General features: G+C 34.8%; 1 protein-coding gene across 1 annotated transcript; it reads left to right on the forward strand.

Moving 5' to 3' along the window:
• The first annotated feature begins 457 nt into the window (after window positions 1-457).
• LOC106112007 lies at window positions 458-14,838 on the forward strand. Its single transcript, XM_013294237.1, has 3 exons — window positions 458-647; window positions 1,177-1,281; window positions 14,397-14,838. Exons 1-3 carry the CDS (start codon window positions 478-480, stop codon window positions 14,836-14,838), a joined length of 717 nt encoding a protein of 238 aa, XP_013149691.1. The 5' UTR covers window positions 458-477.
• Window positions 14,839-21,313: the final 6,475 nt, after the last annotated feature.

Below are 21,313 nucleotides of genomic sequence, written 5' to 3' on the forward strand. Positions count from 1 at the left end.
AACAACTCTAGATTGTTTTGTGCGTCGTTATAATTGTTAAAAAGTTTTGTTTTGAAAAATTTGCATTTCAAACATACGATAGTTTTCGTAGGAGCCATCGAATTGTTGAAAAGGGCTGGCATTACATGGACTACAAGGAAAACTGCATGGAAATAGTTAATACTAGAGCGACAAGAAACCTTCCATAAAACAATTTACTGACCCTTACTGAGGGTCGGCACAGTATGTGCTGCTCTCCCATACATCTCTATCAGCCGTCATATCTGAATCCACTCGCTGAGGCATATCCTCTTTCACGCAATCCATCCATACTTTCTTTGGTCTTCCTCTACCTTTGTAGATAGTCTTAACACTTTCTGGTATATGTCCCCATCGTCTTGTCGCATAACATACGCCGCTTAACGCGTATAATTATTAAATTTTATCTGTCATTCTCGTAAAATGATAAAAAAAATAATTTACATGACATAAAACAAGATGAGTTTTGGCGTTGGACAGCTGTCATTAGCATTTTCAAAATTATTGTCGATATGTGAAGTAAAAAAGGAAAATGTACCAGCAACGACAAGACCAGCAACCACACCGAATAAACCTAGAGCTGCTCAACCCGCTCCGAGAACTACCACTGTCGCTAAGACTGTTGTAACGTTAGTGCTTATGAAATGTCTAAAAAATCTAGTATTCTTATTACATTACGAATACTATAAATGTGGAAGTACAGATGGTTAGATGCATGTTTTTTGAAAGATATCCGTAGATATAGAAAAAAATCTAAACATATAGGCTACATACAAAGACGCAGGAAAAAGCTAGCTTTAAACTATCTATAACCTTTTATAGTGGGATTCGGCGTTTACTTTACCAGCGTGTATATTTCAGCCACATCACTATTTTCAGATGGGATCATCTAGCGTTTTTCTTTTTGCTTTATGAAACTACATCCAAGGATCAAACTCATAAATGTACACTACATTCTACTACCGCGGTGTTACCTACGCTTTTGATTACAGAATGCTTAAAGAACGTTTGACAAACTTCTCTTTGTACTTTTTATACGTTTTTGTGTTTCGATTTTCGAATTGTCTAACTGCAGGCCTAAGGCCTAATCAACCCTTAGGGGTTGTGCCCCATCGGTTAGTAAATGATTGTTGTGCTTAAAATTTCCTTCTTCGCTAGATCATCATCTTCCTCACCAGCAAGAAACATGGCAGAAGGGGACAGCGGTTCAGGGATCATAGTTTTCACTCTGTGGTACATCGCCATTGCTGTCGGTTACGCCATGTAAGTAAATACCATAATTATTTACGAATGCTCTTGAACCAAATACATATCAATATCTGGTGATTTCAGGTATTTCTTTTTTGTGGAAATCAAATAATTGCTTGAAATTGTTTTATCAAATTCGTTGCGATATTTTTTGTTGCGGATTTTACACCTATAAAGAAGCTTTTAGTAAAAAATTCTTAATATATCGATAAATTAAATCCAAACCGCATGTGGTTATGGCTAGTAGCCTAGTACTCAAACCGCTGTCTGGGCGCCTGTCGCAATTTAATACCTTTGTGGATATAATCCGTTAACTGGCGGTTAATATAAACCGTAATCTCCATCTATTTAAATTTATACGCTAATATTTATATACTTTTATATCCTAAATTATATTTTAATCAGATCAAAATACTTTCCGTTTAACAATTTAAAAATTTTAAATTAAACAGTTATATCAAACATTCTCGTGGACTGAAACAACTCAAATTATTATCTCTGGAAATGTTACCTGTACATTGTCGACGCCTATATCAATGCCCTTGACCTACATCCAACAAAGGGGTATTGAAAATTGGAAACGCTACGAAGCCGATAACAATTTCCTTTCCATATCTAGTTATATCCGATCTTCCATTTGGTTCGGAAATGTACTTCGAAAATGTAAAGAATTGTTTAAAAAGGCATTACGTTAGCTTGAAGTTATTCAAATATCACAGAATTTTCTAGAAAATTCTAGCTCGGAGATTCAACGTGGATATTTGGGTCAAATGGTGTTACGTAACTTGTACTGAGGGAGGCTTGCGGTGGTAGATTTAGTTGCCCGATATAGTCTGGAATGTAGACGCTATAAGTACTTCTTTCTCGTTTATCATCATAGATTTTTATAGTAGTTAGCTAACGAATAAGCGGCCATCTTACATCCCTAAAATAAATAGGGTGTAGTCCATCTAAAATAAATTGTTTGTGATCGCATTTTTATCGAGAATTTATTCCAGAATTATATTTTTAATTGCAAAGCCAACTAAAAATTTAATCGAAACAATAACTATTGATTCCTTTGTTAAAAAAATTACCTATTCCGCAACAATCAAAGTAGAAAGTAGGAGTAAATTTTATAGGTACTTACGGGTATCGAATAAAGCACCGACTTAATGAAACAGCTTGTTCCGAACGATTATTGGGCTATAAAATTCTATGCAACATTATGTGACCGCGTACTAAGACTCTAATAACGACGATGTGGAGTATTTTCTCGATAACAAACGTACTATAGTGTCCAAAGGTGTGGTATAATAAAGCTAAATTTAGTTAACTTTCTAACAGCTTGTATAGACGAAAGTAATTAAATTATGCTTAAAAGTCAATTGGCGACAATTGAAATTCTTTTGTTGACATATTCTTTTTATTCCAAATGACAGGTTTGAACAACATTTTCAGGGTTGTTTTGTGAGATATAATGTTTTATTATATCTAGTCCGATAGCCAAGAGACATTGGCACATTGCCAACTTGGATTCCCTTTCTGTAGCAATCGATGTTTCTAGATTTATGTATTTAGATTATCTCGTAGCTAGAATTTACGAGTGTATTCAGAATCTAGACAAGAGTCTTTGTTTCTAAAACATTTATTTCTTAAATTACACGTTTATTTAACGAATATTTCACAATCTACACATAACAGTATGTCCTTAAGTCGGAATTATTATGCCATCATACTAATACAAATGCGAAAGTTTAATGGATGGATGTTTGTTAGAGTTTGTATCCCAAACAGCTGAACGGATTTCGATAAAATTTCGTAAAGATGTAGGGGAATTTTTTAATTCCACGCGAACGGAGTCGCTAGCGAAACTCAATTTCTGCGACCTGTTACGTTAAATCAAAATTATGTTCTATTCGTAACTTCCTGCATTTGTTATGACTCATCGATTGGGAAAACCCTTAGTCGAAGGTAACGTAAATTCTTTATTTAGTTCTGAAAATAGACTTCAATCGATACTTAGTACACGTGACATTTACGTAAGGTCGCGGAGTATCGAGCTTTGTTGCTTACGTAAGCTTCCGAGCGCTTTAGCTTCATGTTTACAAAACTTTCAATGATTTCTATACATTCTGATTGAAAATGGGCTTCTACGATAACTGCGCTTCTGTTGATTCACCTTTCGTTGTCATTAAGGAATATTTAACCACTTTACTTTTCGATTTTTTTTTTAAATTTTAGCCTACTATCCTTTAAATCTGCTAATTAAAAATGTTTTCTATTCCTTCTAACTTCCCAGCCTATTTTTATCAAATTCTGGTCTTTAAATCTGCAAATTCATTGCGATTACATAATTTAAACACTTCCGACGTAACAGCGCAGTAAAAGAGCTCGATGCGTTAGAAGATGCTCTAAAAACAAACAAACGGGAGTCAGATTTAACTGTATCTTTAACATTAGAGCTGGCAACACTCCAGCGGGGTAAAGCAGACTTCGATGCTCGAGCCAACGTTTCTGATTACAATAACGAAGAGGGAATGCGCGCGCGCCGAAAATATTGCACTGGGATGTGGTAGAAGAAAGAAGCGATTGCGTTTTTTCACAATTTTTCAATTAGACACACTCCAAATAAAAGGGTTTCTTTTTGACAATATTTAAGATAAGACTTTTCTTTAATTTCACCTTGAAAGATGGACAAGTAGGTTTTTAATTCGAAACTGCAATGCGCTAATTGCCGCGTTAAGTGACCCTTGGTACAGATCTAGTTTACATTTTATAGTATGAAAATGTGTTTATTGTTTTCATATATTTTGGCCGCTCAATTTTAGGTGCGCTCAGTTTAGCTAGCTGTAGCTGGAAGCGAAGGAAGGGCACTGCGATTGTGCCAATGACCTTGAGCCACAAAGATATTTGAAAAGCATAATACCGTAATACCAAGGGTCTCCCTTTGTAACCAATTAACGATTCAGAATTTTGTCATATTTAATTATTTCTGATTGTAACCGATTATTCATTCAACCGCTTTCTCGCATACTTTGTACCATGGTATATATATTTTTTAATCCGACGAGTTTTAGTTATTGATTCCGCACCAATTCCAATAAATTTTTATTAAAGTGATCGAAATATTTTTTCGTAGTTCAAACAGAATCGGCATTTTAATGACGACAGCGTGTTGTTGTATTGAATTATTTAGAGAATGGGAGTGTTTTCGTACATTTTGTACACGAAATTATAATATTTCTTTCTTTGCATGATAGTGGAAACAAAGAGGTTAGAAAACCGTATTTAGGACTATGTTTTTTTTGATTCGTAAAAGTTAATACGTTTTCGTTTTCAATTACTTTTTGTCTTCGAGTATAGATTATTTTATTTGTACTGAATTTGACGTAGCGTATATTATATTCGTGGCCTAGATTCTATATCAACAGTATGCGGGTGCACTAATTGCTCTTGTATTTATTTAAACGACACTTTCGATTTTAATCATTGAAGTGCATCCAACTTCAAAACTAGTACAATGTTATATTTAATGAAATGATAAATAAAATACGTTTCATAGTTTCATTATATCTTTATTTTAATAAATTATAAATTCAGTTATAAATGTGGAAATAAGCATTAATAAAAAGGTTTTACTTATTACCAGCTTTTGCCGCGACTCCGTCAGCTTGTAATAAAAAAAAAAACAAAAGCAAGTAGCCTATGTATTTTTTCGGTCTATTCTCTACATCTATGCCAAATTTCATCGAGATCCGTTCAGCAGTTTAAACCACAAACTGTAACAAAGATACACCCATCCATCTGAACATTCGCATTTATATTAGTAAGATGAACTGGACAAGAATAGTGAAAACTAACTATACCTAGCAATGATATGTTAGTAAACTTCTGTACTTTGATAAAAGATCAAAGATTTTAATTACCATGTCACAACCGTAACGGCCGACCTACCACAAGGCACTCCATCACTCAGCAGTTCGATATGCTTCCTCGGTACCGCGAGATATGCTCGTCCCGCGGGATAGCTAACAATAGACTTTATTATCCCGGGAGACGAAACATGTGACGTCGCCACGCAGCCCTGCCAAGCCCCAACGGGAACTGTTTTATTGATTTTACGCATTCCCATTGTATCACGACATTATTAGTAATTTTACACATAGCAATCGAGTAAATTCACCTGAATTCAATTAAATAACGAAACGACTGCCCATAGTCATTCATACACGTGTTCGTCATTACCATACGTCCCCATTAAGTGGCTTGGAGCCAACCCTAAGTTAGGGTTGACTAGGCATAGTCAACCACGTGTGCCCACTGCGTGTTGGTTGACTTCATACAAGCTCTCAATATAGTCCTAGAATAACTTCCAGGGATACCTTAGTCCCTCTCACCGCATCCGATATGATTGCCGTACCTACAGTAAACAATGGAGACGCGTCCGGCTATTGTTTACAATGATAGCAGTGCGGTATGCCAACTATCTGACGTCCAAGCTTTGCCAAGATAACGCTCATCTGTAACGAGCTTTTGAACCTGTTTATAAACTATGAGCTCTCGCCCGCAAACTTTGTTAGCGCAAATTTGGACCACCCGTTACGCATTTTAAAAGCGAGGAATTATAAAAAAGTACCCTATAATATGACCGTCTATGTCGGCTACCCTTCAGTGAAAGTTCGGTCGAAATCGGCCCAGCCGTTTCTGAGATTACCCGGAACAAACACGGCTTGCGGACAAACAGACAGACAATTTTTTTAAATGCGATTGTCATTAGCAGCATCGCAAATACATCATCTTTCCGAAATCTGGAATGTGTCTTTTGATATTACAAACAGATACAACTCAAATTTTATTATATGTATTGATTAGATGTATTTTTTTATAAATAAAATGTATGTACGTATGTCATTGGTCAGAAAGACCCTGATTCACATACCACAACTAAAGAAAAAAACATTTAACATGCATGTTTATTTGGTCTGTGAATCAATCCAATCATATTCGCAACTGTTCTTCTCTTTAGATAAAAGTTTTTGTTTCTAGTTTTCAGTTTTAACGTCGTTATCTCTCTTTCCTTACCTACATTATAATATCGTCGGCACGTGCAAATCTTTATAAATGGAGCGTGAATCGATCTCGCGAACAAATGTGTTATTCATCATGTCGGCCATTGCTCACTGGTGAGCGGCTTTGTACAGATTAACTATGTACGTCACAGATTAACACTAAATATTAAAAACTAGCTTTCGCTCGCGACTCCGTCAGCGTGGTATTAAAAAAAAACAAAAGTGAATAGCCTATGTGTTCTTCCAGACTATCTTCTACATCTATACTAAATTTCATTGAAATCCGTTCAGCCGTTTAGGCTAAACTCTAACAAACATCCATCTACCCATCCATCCATCCATCCATTCATCCATCCATCCATCCACCCATCTAAACTTTCGCATAATTATTGTGATATTCTTTTGACAAAAAAGTAATTAGTCTAAACAAGATAATTTAACAGTGTTACTGCTACAAACAATGTTTACCAGGTAAATAATTTAGGCAATCTAAAATCTCTGAACACAATATGAACATTTAAATATGCTCTGAAACAGCTAATTTACTTGGTTTCACTTCACGCTTCAATCTGCACAGCGACCTTCCTCTGTCAATAGTCACAATATTGGCAAATCTCTCAGGGTCGTCTCGTTAGAACTTGACTTTGACCACTGTCAAGGTCATGGAAGTACAAAAAACACTACTGCGATTCGAAAATAAGAGTGTAAAAATTATTACCATTTCTCTAAAAGTTCTTTTACTCTCCTAATGCCATCTGTTCACATTTCAAATTACATGTGAATACTTTGAAAAAATATTGACTTAGCACATTGTTACTAATTTGTGAAATTACGTAAGTAATTTTGCAAATATTCAGCGACAACACCTATCTCTTGTATAAGAAATGTACTCTTTATTAAGTAGATAATTTAAGAGGAATGCGAACTGCTGGGCCGAGCTGCTGGGCGTGGCTATGCGTCCATGCTGACCCCGCCACCGGAAGTCGTACAAGTTGACTCATGCCACCGGATGTGCACTCTGACAGATGCGGGCTACTCTCCTACGTCATGAAAACGTCGCCAATCTTAATTGATAAATCTCTTCACTGACAATTAGATTAATATCGTTTTGCAGTCTTAAACGATGCAGTCATTTAGTTAATATTTGATTCAATTGGTTGATGAGTGTTCTGTCTGGATGAATTTAAAAAAAATGTATTAATAAATGGAAATTATTTTAAAACAACAAATTATAATAAGAATAAGACAATAAAAACACAACTTAATAATACTAGGCTAACATGTAAATTAAGAAATAAAATAGTGAAAACTTTTTCTGAATTGATCTTCGTAAAAACAATACTTTGTCTATGCAAGATAACGTCATCAAATTTGTACCTGCATAGGTCGACATTGAGCGCGGTGACACACGATTACTCTGTATTATAAAATTCAAACTTTATGACAGGTCCTGAAAAAGTCTGCAAACTTTTGTACCAAATTGAAATATCGTGGGTAGAGGGAAGCGACCACACACAACGGGTATTCTACATCCCTTTTCCTCCCGATACCCCGAATTGAGTTTTAATTGTTGTGCAAAATCCTAACTGCCATTAAGTTTGGAAGCCACTGTATAATTGAATCGACACCAGACGTTATGATTCACGTGTTTCTTTTCCATAACTGTATACTGTTCTATTTTTAGTCGAATCTACAATGGGAACAAAAACTTCATAACGGAATAACTAGTCTGAAATCAATTGAACAGTTAAAAATAATCTAGACTCATGTGAAAATGTCTGCCGAATTTTGTACTAATATTACTTACCGTATTTCATAGCCGACAAAATTGTATCAATACATATTGCTGTCTCTATCTTTGCAAAGAGAATGAAAAGGATGACAGATGATACTATGTTTTAATGGAATAAAAACAGACACTATTTTATTTCGATCCATGTTAGTCTAAGACATATTAGTAGCATCACTGCTGTTAACTTTAGTGGTACGCCCTGGGCGAGATTTATACGGCGCCCTCTTTTACCAAGTAAGGGAGAAACAGATTTATGTAGGACTGTGTAAATCTAACTTACACGGCCTGGACGCCCTGGGCGCCCTGGGCGATCGCCCAACCGTGCCCAACGCAGGCACTGAGAATACTTATTAGTATACCTATGTTTATTGCTTGTACAAACATATTACATAACCTTGTACCATTTTACATTGACATTTGCTTCAATATAGAAATTTTCTTATAACCAAAAACGTTATAAAACTTGATAATATTGCATTATCTTTGTAGTGAATAAAAGCGGCTTTGACCGAGAGCAGACAATTAGAGCCTTGTCACACGCTGACCTCATCTCTGTTAAATGGATTGTGTTTGATACAATTAATTTTTGGCATTAATAACGCGTCTGAGAGATGTTTATTACGTACGATGTAGCTGACTTGTATACAATTTATATGGCCATTTCTGACCTGTGCGTCCTTTCGATTTTAAAGAATGTAGTTACATTTGAATAGCGGCCATTCTTCAAGCTTTGATCGTATCAAGGGCTTTGTATCTATCAATGTAACTAGGGTTCATTTGTTTTTTCAAACCCATCATTTATTGTTATGTTTGTATATTACATTGACTGTAGATTCAATCTATGCATCTTCAGCGCAATTTATTCGCTATTATTCGTATATTAGATTAATCTATATGAATGTAGTTCGAGAATCGCTTCAATTAACCATCCAAGGGTAGAGTTGAATGGCGACCACCTCACATGACGGTATTGTGACGCTCCCACAGACTACGGGCTCGTGGGAATCGAACTCGGATCCACCAAGCGTGACCGATGCATTTGATTATAACCTAAGTATATTAGTGATACGCCTCAATATTACCTACCAAAGAATGTACTAAACTAGCTTTCGCCAGCCAATCCGTCTGCGCAGCATTAAAAATTAGTACCATAAGTGTTCTTCCACACTGTCGTTTTCATATTCGCCAAATTTCATCGATATTCGTTTAGCCTTTTAGGCAACAAATTCTATTAGATATTCAGCCATCCATTCAAACTCAAGCATTTATAATATTAGTAAGATGTTGACGGATGATGATGATAGCGAAAGAATTTTAAAATGTATTTAGTAATTTCTGAACTTATCCAATGCAAAAATCATGTCTTTCCTCTTGCAAATTTTTGTATAGAAACTAATATTGATCTGTTTTTATTATAATACTTCTTTGGTTTTTTTCTCAGACTCCACTTTCATACATTTTTACTTTCTTAGTGCATATATTTTTTTGTTTTTTTTTTTTTATGGTGGCTTCGTGCCACCGTCTTGTTCCCCTAACACATTTTAAGTAAGGGACCTGGGGAGCGGGTGTATCTTTATTTCTTTATTTTAAGCTATAACATAAATGTTACATTAAAGTCTTATTTCTGTCTATAACAGTTTATATCACTTTATCTAAGCCTAATTTAAAAACACAATACAATTAAATTTAAAATATTTTTTCGGACTCCACTTTTATACATTTTTACTTTCTTAGTGCACATATTTGGACAGTAAGTAACCCCAGGGTAAGTTTTGTAGGTTAAAATGCAATATGACAAATAATCTGTTTTGCGATGGTTTTCTTGACAGCGGAATTGTTTTGGATATTGTAATAATCCATTTGCGTCAATCGTGATATTAATCTGACAAACCTGCAATATCTTTGGCCCCTTATCCGATAGTAATGTATTATTTTGTCAAGGGAAAAGATAATTTACTGTCGTTTTAGTGAAAATATAAATTAATAAATATAGAATTGCTTTAACCGTTTAACTTCATTAAGATCTTTAACAGTGGTAGTGCCCGCTGTAACATCTTAGCACGAATAGGCCGGCACGCCCGGTGTAATACCACGACCACACAGAAGACAGGCGTGAAATGGAAGCAGTTCCGTGTTTCGTCTGATGAGTGTGGTGCCGGAGGCCTAATTTAAGTCCCTTTCTCTTTACCACCCTTTTCTTATAAGGAGAGGATGAGAAGAGGAAGTGGATTTGACGGAGGAGGAGATACATAGGAAGGGGAGATATCCTCTTTATGTGCGTCTCCTCTGTCGGATAAGGGTAGGCAACGCATCTGCAACTGCGGATGTCTATGGGCAGCGGTTGCTTTGCCATTTTGGCGGATTCAGGTGGCCGTTTGCTCGTTTGCCACCTTGTGTTATAAAAAAAAAAAAAAAGGTATATAAATAGTAAATATATTAATCTGTAAAGAAAAATAAACTTACATACGAATTCAGAATCTCCATTTGGAAGTCGGTCGGCCATCTTGTAATTTTAATTAATATTTTTGCAATGAAACAGTATTTTATTCATCAATATTTTTGATCTATTATTAAATTATTATTAGCAGTATTATTTAGCTATAAATAAGTAATAGCTGGGGGTTGTTTCTTAGCATGTGTCGCTTGGCAACAGCGGTGAAAGCGTTGGATAGTTTATTTTAAAAGCGCGGTTCGAGCGGCGCGGCTCGTCGCGGTGGTATACAATCTTTATTTGCATTCGATGCACTTTGTTTAGGGTTGTCATTTCAAAATTAATTAATTTTAAATTATAAGGTTACCTACATTTTTACAGATTCATTAAATTTCAAGAATTTGATGAACTTCTACAATTTGCATTCACCGTTTAAAAAACCGTTTAGAATACATGTTTTTGTAAGTGTTTATTTGAACCTTTCTTCGTTTTCGTTACATTGCGATGTATAAAAAACTTAACAAAACGCTTTTTCTGTCTATATTTGTTGTCTTTAGTAGCAAGAGCGGTAGAAAGTGGGTCGAAATGAGGTCGTGCTCCACTTAAAACCATTCAGATATCAGTCGTATTCATTGAGAGGTCTTAATGAAACTCTGAAACTGTAGAAATGATGTTTCTTTTTTCAATAATGATTTTTTTTCGAGTTTATTTTACTTAAATATAAAATATGTAATTAATGTTTAAAACTTAATCTTTAAATGGAAAATCCAGAAAAAATTATCTAAATCATGTTTTTTTTTATATTAAAGATTTATTCCTAATTTTTGATAAAATATATTTTATCAACCCTGTTGTAAAACTATTCCGGGATGCGGTTGTACCAAAGTGTATCCTTACAGGAGCCCTTTGTCTCCTGCCTGCATTTAGCACGCAGATACAACAAATGAAACGATTTATAGCTTTGCTGGTGCTAAACATAACCTCTCCATTGGTGCTGTCAAAGTGCATTATTGATAGTATGGTTTAAAACAATACTGTAATGCGTGGGACATTAAGATTACGCTGTAAATCTAAAATTATTTAATTTTAATTTAATCCATTATTTACTTTATAACCCTACAAAAAGCATATTGCCAAATCAATGTCTATGCCTATGGGGTCAATAAATTAATGTATGTTTTTAAAACTAAAGAGCGTATACTCTTTGGTGCATTAACGTTAGCTGTAAAAAGAACTGCTTGTAACTGGTGTAAAAAAATTGTCTGTGGTAAGATCCAGACTGAGGGCAGAGGGCGGATGTCGCCGCATGTAATGCAGTCGTTAGCGCGGCTGCAGCGGCGAACGGAAGCACTGATTCAACTGGACGTAGCTAATGCGTGGGATGCACTGTTTCCTACTCTATAAGACGATTATCTTATTGATTACGAATTGCGAATGTCTTCGAATAGAAATGTAACATTTCTTGAGATGCAAGGCTTAATTCTTTTCTATCTCTTCTTAATTTTTTTCTAAGACCAGGGAGGTTTTAATTTCTTTTTCTTGTTGTTTTGTCTCTGTTCTTCCCAATGTCTGTGCGGTAGCATGAAACTCATTTCCCTTCAATACCCTGCAAGTGAAAATTTATGTTCTTATCAAATAGCGTTTCTGAAGAGTGAATGCACCCGGGTACGATGTGGGGTTAGCTGCAGAGGTTGACGGCCGGCTTCGAACCCGCGCCTGCAAATAGCGCATACCGCGCCGCGCCGCCCTGACGCAAATAGTATAGCTAATAGCTATCTCTCGCTGCGAATGCGCTCAAAACATATTGAATTACAGCATCCTGCTGAAGATTAAAGACCTTTTATTAAATTATGTTCACGAAATTACAAGGCACAAATAATTTAATGATATCATTAAGGTTATCTTACCGTGTAGAGTTTAACCTTAAGGGTGAGTTGCACCATATCGCCGGTTACCGTTAAAGTTAAAATTATTTGTAACGATAATATTTGGAATAACCTTAAAATTTACTAAGGGTGAGTTACATTAACTAACTATAAACCTTAACCAGCACATTCCCGATGGTTACGTCTACGGATGTTCATGATATTCGCTATACCAGTTTTGCGCTGATCAAAATGACGTCATATTTGACACTAATCATAACCGCCCGATTTTGGGCGGTTATAGTTAGCGTTACGGTTAGTGTCAGTTCGGTAGTGTCAACTGTCACAAGCTCTTATCTTCAAAAGTACAAATAATGGAAAAAGTAATGGAAAAAGAAAATCTCTACTATTATCCTATACGTAATCCAGAAGAATAAAGTCTTGCGTGCTCGGAAATAATGGATTTCCAAGATGGAACTCGAAATTTGGCCAAACATTCAGTTTGGACAAATTTCGAGTGTCAAAGGTCATAGCAACAGCGCTTGTCCCTTTTCTCTTATTTAAAATAATGTCCTCCATATAAGGACAATTTATAATATGCATTGAGAGGACAATTTATAATATGGAAAATAAAAAAAGATGCATTTATATTTGTATAATTTTATTGCTTCATTTTTGCTACATATTTGAGTATTAAAGTAAATACAGTTTCAATAATGGCCCAAACTAGTCTATTTTCACATTTTCTCCATCTCCGTGGGCAAAAAGTTAATGTCACTATAAAATACTATGCGTATGATACATAAATATATACGGCGAAACATGAATTTCCAAACATTTTAATTTACGTAAATGTCATTCTTGACACCAACTTGACACTTTAGTGACATTCAGGTTTAAATGTTTCCATTGTAAAAACGAAAAACACATAAAACCTCTGTGAGAATATGTTTTTGCACTTGTAACCCTATTAACTATAACTATAACTTTTACGATAACCGGCGATATGATGCAACCCACCCTTAGACATAAACGTTTTTAACTTTTTGGTCCTTTGAGTAGGATAATTTGAGTGATTTTCTAAAATAATATTACTTAAAATTAGTTAAATTTTTTTGTATAGGAATATTTTAACATTTCCGGTGACTTCAATTGTTAATATATGTATAATGTTTGTTTGAAGCTAGTCGCGAGGTTGGTCACTCTACTCTTGGCGGCTGTCCAGAGCTAACGGCTATTCTCACGCCTTCCAATGTCTGATGAGATAACAGCAATATACTTTAGTATCTATGGCGCCTTGTTCAGTTTCACAATATACACACGTAAAATATTACGCAAGTCGAACCAAAATATTTTTGTTTTTTAGCTATCATGTGGAATGGCAACATTTTGGAAAACTTCTAATCTCAACTTTGTTTTACAAGCAATGTGAAATGGAATTTTTTAAAAAATGTCTTCGAATTATAAAAGTAATGACTAAATCAAACCTTGCTCCAATTACTCTGATATTTAAATATCAAACCATAACATGAAAAAATACGGACTGCTTCTGCCCTTGACATCTTGGAAATTCACTATTTTTCTAAGTATAGTTACTCTGTTTATACGACTTTAAAGAATGATTTAATACAATAAAATTATTTGAATTTCTCCTTGGAATATCTCCAAGTATTATTGACAACGTAATCAATTAGTTGATAATACTGTGAACGTTTCAATGCGCAATAATTGACTACTCTCGCCAATTATAATAGCTTGGCACAATGTATATTTTCGTTGGGATAAACAAAATATTTTTACAATTTCACAATCACTATGCGAGAAAACAAAATGGCGTTGGCGCCAAATGAAAGCTAAATAGACTATTTATCGCAGATAACCAATATTTATGGTACGTGATTTTTTTTCTTTTTCTTTTTTATTTTTTATGCCAGTGTGATTACTTTTTTAATTATAAATAAATCGATGTTTAAATGTTGTTTTTTTCGCAGGGAAAACTTCTTCAAACCCAAGGAGAGGTATGAAAGCGAAACGAATACAGAAGTTTTATCCGCTGATGCGATAATACCGAGAAGCCTAGATGCGGTCCATACGCCGTCATTTTTCACCGCAGACCCGCCTTTATTCACTCCACTTAAAACAACGGTATCGGAAACTGCTGTCGATCCAGATCCACCTCATGAAGAATTCAGTGAACCTCAGAGTCCTAATGTGATGGCGGTTTCAGAGGATTCATTTGTTGAAGCTTCACCTTCACCTATAGAGGAACATGAACCAATGGCAGAGATAATTGCAGAATATGTTGCAGAGACACCAGGTGGGGATGAACCTATCAATAATTTGGAAACCAATCAAGAATTTCTCCATGAAGAAATACCTGATGTGCATCAGACTGAGGAAGTTACCGAACACGTTTTTGATATAGATGATTGAGATTCACATTGAGAATTTCTTAAAAAGTTCACTTTATATTCATTTTTTAAATACATTTTATAGATTTGTATTTACCAGAAAAAATCTTATTATACATTTAATTGATCTTCTCTGATTTTCATTTGTTTAATCTTTGTCAATGTAACAGTAAGCATAGACTATTAAAATCGTTTTCGTTATCTGTTACATTCCCAGAGCGCTAAAGGTGCGCTTTATAAGAAGTTACTAAGTTGTGTCTTTTACTTTTGTTAATATTTAATTGGGAGAATTACATCAGTTTTGGGTATTACGTGTGCATTAATTTTCCGATATGAATAACTCTTGACGCACCGCCATAAGCTAGACTTGTAGTGGTGTGCAGTAATTATTTGCACAGTTCATAACATTTTGCATTATTAACACATGCTTGCGATCTTCGTAGACTAGTCTGCATCTCAAATAGTGACACCATGATATCACATTCAGAGAGAATTTCCTAGAGTTAAAGAAATTTATCATTCATTTACAAGATAGATGCCCCTGTCAGAGGAAAGCTGTTGAAACTGACAATTCAGTAATTGCAGAATATATGCAGATTGTGAAATAGTACAGAAATGATAATCGCGTAAAGCCTTAGTAGTAATGTTAATTAAGGTTTTATTTTTATTGTGATAAAGCTATCGCAACATAATAAGTACGTGAAAAAGTAATGGATCCACGTTTTATACAACAATTTGCTTGCAACTTCTCTTTATCCTACCAATAATATGGATATCCTAACTGAATACACTGCCATAGAAACATAATGTGGTTTAATATGGTGATAATTCACTTATGCGTCTTACGTGAGCATTGCTCGGCCTTGAATGCCGTTTGTGTCTTCATGCATTGCGATCGAGGTCGCAGTTGTTTCTTCTCTTTTAATTTAATATCTTGGAGATTAAGTAATTTTAGTATCTCGTTTGTTTACAAAACAAATACTAGAACCTTTTTCTGGTGAAAGTTTATTTGTTAATAGCGTTTTTCAACAAACTGCGTTAACAGTTTTGAAATATTTTATTTTATTTCTTTCTAATCTAAAAAAGAACTATGGATTCAAGCGCTTTTAAAAGCTAGTAATTTAAAGATATTCGATTTAAAAGCATGTGATTATATCGATTGAATGAAGAAATAAAATGAGTCAGAACCTTCACAATTGAGATCCTCTATAATCTGTGGCTATTTTTTATCTCTTCGGAGTGTTAAAGATAGAAAAGCACTCTACAGATAAGGATGACATCAGAAAAACGCAAAGATTTTATTATCGAGCTGAATTTTAGTACAAGGAAAATTTTGTATCCGACAATCCCTTCTGGCCATAAGCATCTGTTCTGCATTTTTTCCTACCTGTAATAGACATTATAAAGTTGTGAATTGTTTTATTAATACAAATTTGTTAGCATAAAATGTAGGCTCAAGTAACGAATTTCCTTTACGTATCAATTATTATTGCTTATCAAGCACTGTTAACTACATCCTAACATTTTATAGCTTGTAAAACCGAACGCGCAATTTAGTACACTGACGTGTTTGTGGAAGGGGCCTTACTAAGAAGTTACTATGTAATATGATGTATGAGATATCAAGGACCTAAAATTACTGGATATCGCAAAATGGGATTAAAAAAAGATTATTGACAAGATACTTATTTAAAAAAAAATCGATATTGTAAATCACACGTACTTCGCTGTAACAGTACAAACGTGGGCTACAATAGCAAGCACATCCCACTCAGAATCTGGATTTAATCGAGTCATATCCTGTACTTAATTAAACCCATTTGAATAGTTCGGATTTTTATTTTCTTATAAACTGCGAATGGATTTTAGACAGCGATGCTATTCAAATTAACCAATTATTATTTTTGGTTACGACTTTATATATTTTAGTTTTTATATCAAAATATCTAGTGCCTACATGGATTGTTGGATTTTTTGCTAATTTTGTGTCACGTAGCATTTAAGAATCCCCTTTTCTGCTAGTTAAAAGTTAAATGTAGTAATATAGTGATTAGATTTCTCTAAGAAACTGTATTTTGATTAATATTGGTGTAATAGATTAACGAAACTGTAAGTATCGACTCCGGAACATTACCTCAAAGATGTCTCATTTAATTCAGAAAGAACGAGAGGGACGTATGTATGTTTCACCAGTGAACAACCACGGTAACGTAAAGTTTTAAGAGTGAGGAAATATAATCTTGAAATTAATTACCAATAGAGGCGATGAATCTCAACTTAGTTTCTTACTCTCATCGACAAGACGGCTTGCTCATCACTCCTAGCTTGTTTAAAAAATTCTCCTTAATTTGACTAACAATTAGTGTTTCGCGTTTTTGAATATTGCCTAAACATTTGTCTAATGCTTTACCCTGTACAAAGGGGCTGGCTTCCGTGTGAAGAGCAAGCCGCGGCGTCGGCCGGTGCCGTGGGGCCCCCTGCAAAGGACGCCCCACCAAAAGAAAAACCAAAAACCTAAAGGATTATTCATCGCACTTCAACATTTGGTTCTGATAGAAGATTCTCGCTAATATTTTGGAAGGTAATTTTGGTTTTACGCATTTCAACGTCCCAACACTTTATGAATGTCGTAATCGATCTAAAAATATATTTTATACAGTGTTCCTTCGTTTCTTCTTTGTAGGGGTTGGTTCCCGTGCATGGATGCGGGCAGCTCAGGGCGCGCCGGGGCCGCCCCGCGTGCAGAACGGGCTGCCCCGCCGCCTACCTTAACCGCCTCGATGGTCCGGAGTGGTGAGCGGCTCAAGGAGCTGCCGCCTTCTGAAATTATATACGAATCGCCAGCTAAGAAATGACTACACAACTTTTTTAAGGTGATTTCTTTTGATATATTTTTAATACTGTTAAAGAAATCGTAAAAGTCCCGTAGAACGTTGACGAAATCGCACACATGTCGCGCGGTTATAGAGAGAAAAAGCCTTTATCCGATGATAGTTCATTATGAATTACAATTATATCGTAGATACATTTACTTATGAAGGTTAGTTTAGAACTGAGACGAAAGCAAAGCGGGAGGTGGAAGTGGTCCGCGGGAAATAAACATCGCCATGCAACATCCATGGACAGAAATACTGCCAAATGTATATTAAAGTCTGAAATGCGTTGGAATTCCGCGTTGCTTTAAAAAGAAAACGTATAGAAACTATGATTTGTTACTTTTTCAATATCTTATAGTAATGACATCTTCTAACAAATATAACTGATGGGCAGACTTTTGAAAGAGTCTTCCAATACTTTGAAAGCATTTATTTTTTCCAAATATTTCTACATTTTCCTTTATTTTTCCTTTTTGTGTTTATTTATTAGTTCCGCTCCTAATTATCGATTGAACAGTGAGAATGTGTAAATAAATACTTTAAAATACAGCTCTTGGGCAAATAAATGGGTGATATAGTAGCGGAAATTGCTTCGATTCGCAACTGGCTAATTTATTTACGACCATCTGCGAACTCTCACAGCTAAAATCGATTTGTTAAAGGTTTACCTACTTTTAACGTTTTAGATTCATTTTTATAATCGATAATGTTTTATCATATAATGTAGGTACTTTGTTGTTTTTTTTCGACGACTTAATGTCATCTGGAAGCCAGTTTTATAATTTATGTCTTATATTTATGTATGGAAACATTAGTATAAATAATTGTATACAATAAAAAATTGTGTACTTTTTAAATTTAAAGTTTCTAATGCCTATACTTTTTTAAGATATCTTTATAATTAAACAATTGACTTCTTTATCTGCGGAATCACATTCCAATAGGATATCTAAGACCAATATAACCATACCACATTGCGTGATTGGTTTATTTCAAAGCCAGCAATGCTGAATCCGGTCGTATTCTATTTTGTCGTGTTGTAATCACTTTTACTATTTGTACTAGGGATTTATTAGCGTCTTAGAATGTTGCTCAAAGGATAGTGAGCTCGGCTCCATTGCTCCTAGATACGGAGCGTGGATTACAAATTATTATAATTAACGTGACGTACGAAAGATGTTCAAAATTTAAAAGGCGCATACCTTTTTGATTCCTACATCAAAAAACTATAAAACACGTATTAGTAGATTATTCTGCTATTTTATATGTCTTACACCAATTTTAGAGAACGTGTGCAAAGAACAAACAATAATCGTCTAAAAGTCTAAGAAGTCAATTTCCTATCAATAAAACATTAAAATTGTCGTCGACATTAAAATTCCTGCCGTCACTGTTTGCCATATTGGTGCAATGGAGACATGCAACCGGGGTCGACGACTGGCCGTGAGTCACGCGCACCGCGCGCCGAGCTCCGCTAGAAGGAAGTGTTGTCGAAGACGTTTTGGCGAGAACATCACTACTGCAAACCTTTATTTTATACTTCTGTTAGTGCGGTACCAATATAGTAACAACACAAAAACATTTATATTACTGTAGGTACCTATGATCTTCAATTATAATCAAGCTCTCAGTCTAACAATCATTACGTCTGTTTATTTGTAAGCGAAATATAAGACGAAGTGTTTAAGATTCGTTTCAGTATCCGGCCGTAAGATAAAAGAATTAAAGGTAAAGATTCGATAGATAGATGTTTGTTAGTTTACTTTTGTTTTTTTTTTAATTCCACGCGGACGGAGTCGCGGGCGGAATCTATTAAATTATAAATTCCAAAGTGGCGCCTTGTTAACTATAATTATACCAATAGATAATCTGTTTGTTTTTTAAATTGTTAGGAAACCGTACAATTGTAATCTTATTGGCAGACGATAAGTTCTACTAGGATTTCATGAGTTGCAGTTAACTAATACCTTTGAACAGATTACATGAAACTGTCAGGTTTCCTAGTATACTTAAGTAGGATTCCTTAGAAGAAAGGCAATATCCTTGATTCCAAAACTGTATACCTTAAATTTATTTATAACTAGCTTCCGCCCGCGACTCCGTCCACGCGGAATTAAAAAAAAAACAAATGCAAGTACCCTATGTATTCTTCCAGACTATCCTCTACATCTATGCCAAATTTCATCAAAATCCGTCCAACCGTTTAGACTACAAACTCTAACAAACATCCATCCATCTAAACTTTCGCATTTATAATATTAGTTTGATATATAGCATCGTTTATTATAGTGTAAATACATGCTATGTGTCACGTAGTTAACCAATGTTAAACTTTTCGCTGAATCAAGAATTACTCGATATTCGAGACATTAGCGAGTTGGCGAATTGTTGTATCGTTCGTAATGTAATACTGTTTGATTGTTTTTAAAGAGTTGCTATTTGAAAAGCTTTAAATATTATAATTATGTTTGTTATTAAGGTCTCTTGTAATAATATTTAAATCGGTGGAAGCCCACATTAATGTTAATATTTAACTTTTACTGCATTGAATCAACGTTGTCGACTACCTGATAGCCTAAATAGTTATCTACAAACTGCAATATTGACTTGTTATCGTTTACTTTGAGAATGATCAGAAATTATTATCAAATTCTGCACATGAAATTACAACTATTTATTCTTATTTCCACTGGCGCATCCCCACTGTTTTGCAAGATGCCTAATCGCGCGTATAACCGCTTAGTGGAAATTGTCTTTAAATGTTTAGCTAACGTTAATACGTTTCTTACCGACCAATTAAGACAATTACATAGTATCTTGTTTACAATTTACATAATGTCCATTTGGACGCAAGCCAAAGTTTTCTTTTTGTTACGTTTGGCACAAGCAGCATAGACTAGTACGACGTACTAACTTGCGGTTTGATTTAAATTAGATTTAATTAAATAATGCATATCTTTATCGCAGCTTGAGAAGATGCAATTTTTATGTCCTACTATATTTCCCGCGACTCTGTCCGCGCGAAATAAATTTCATCGAGATCCGTTCAGCCGTTTAGGCTACAAACTCTAACAAACATCCATCCACCCAAACTTTCGCATTTATATTAGTCAGATTTCATGAATTGTCTAAAATTTACTTACAACAGAGTGCATATGCACTTACATTTTTAACTTTTCCTTATGACTAAAAGCTTATAAACAAAAATATAAGATTTTCTTGTATTTGAATATAATTCGCGGATTGCATGTTATACAGGAGGAAGCCGCGCTGCGCACCGGAAGATGCTGTTCAGACAAATTGGCCCGCGCGAACTCCGGGCCAACGGCGCGACCCACACTATCTGCATGTAACCGGTTTAAACTGGAATCTGGATACACGTTTTGGTATTTGAAATAAATAAAAATAGAATAAACACTCTTGCTTTTATTATAATCCTTCCAAGGGTAAACTTAAGGACAATTAAGAATTATTTCATATAAAAATTTTAATGTAAGCTTTTAAAATTTTGATTTATTGGAAGTTGTAAATTCAAAGATTCAAAGAAAAAATATAGCTAAGTATCAAGATTTGTTTTTACTTAGTTTTCAAGACTATTGCATATAACGAATGTTTACTTGT

Source organism: Papilio polytes, unplaced genomic scaffold (assembly GCF_000836215.1).
Source record: "Papilio polytes unplaced genomic scaffold, Ppol_1.0 DF824135.1, whole genome shotgun sequence".
Taxonomy (NCBI): Eukaryota; Metazoa; Arthropoda; class Insecta; order Lepidoptera; family Papilionidae; genus Papilio; species Papilio polytes.

What these genes read in the sequence shown, in the direction of transcription:
- LOC106112007 (XM_013294237.1), top strand. Translation starts at nt 478, where the DNA reads ATGAGTTTTGGCGTTGGACAGCTGTCATTAGCATTTTCAAAATTATTG. An exon ending in GTCGCTAAGACTGTTGTAAC is followed by an intron (nt 648 to 1,176) that starts GTTAGTGCTTAT and finishes CTTCTTCGCTAG; the next exon opens with ATCATCATCTTCCTCACCAG. An exon ending in ATTGCTGTCGGTTACGCCAT is followed by an intron (nt 1,282 to 14,396) that starts GTAAGTAAATAC and finishes TTTTTTTCGCAG; the next exon opens with GGAAAACTTCTTCAAACCCA.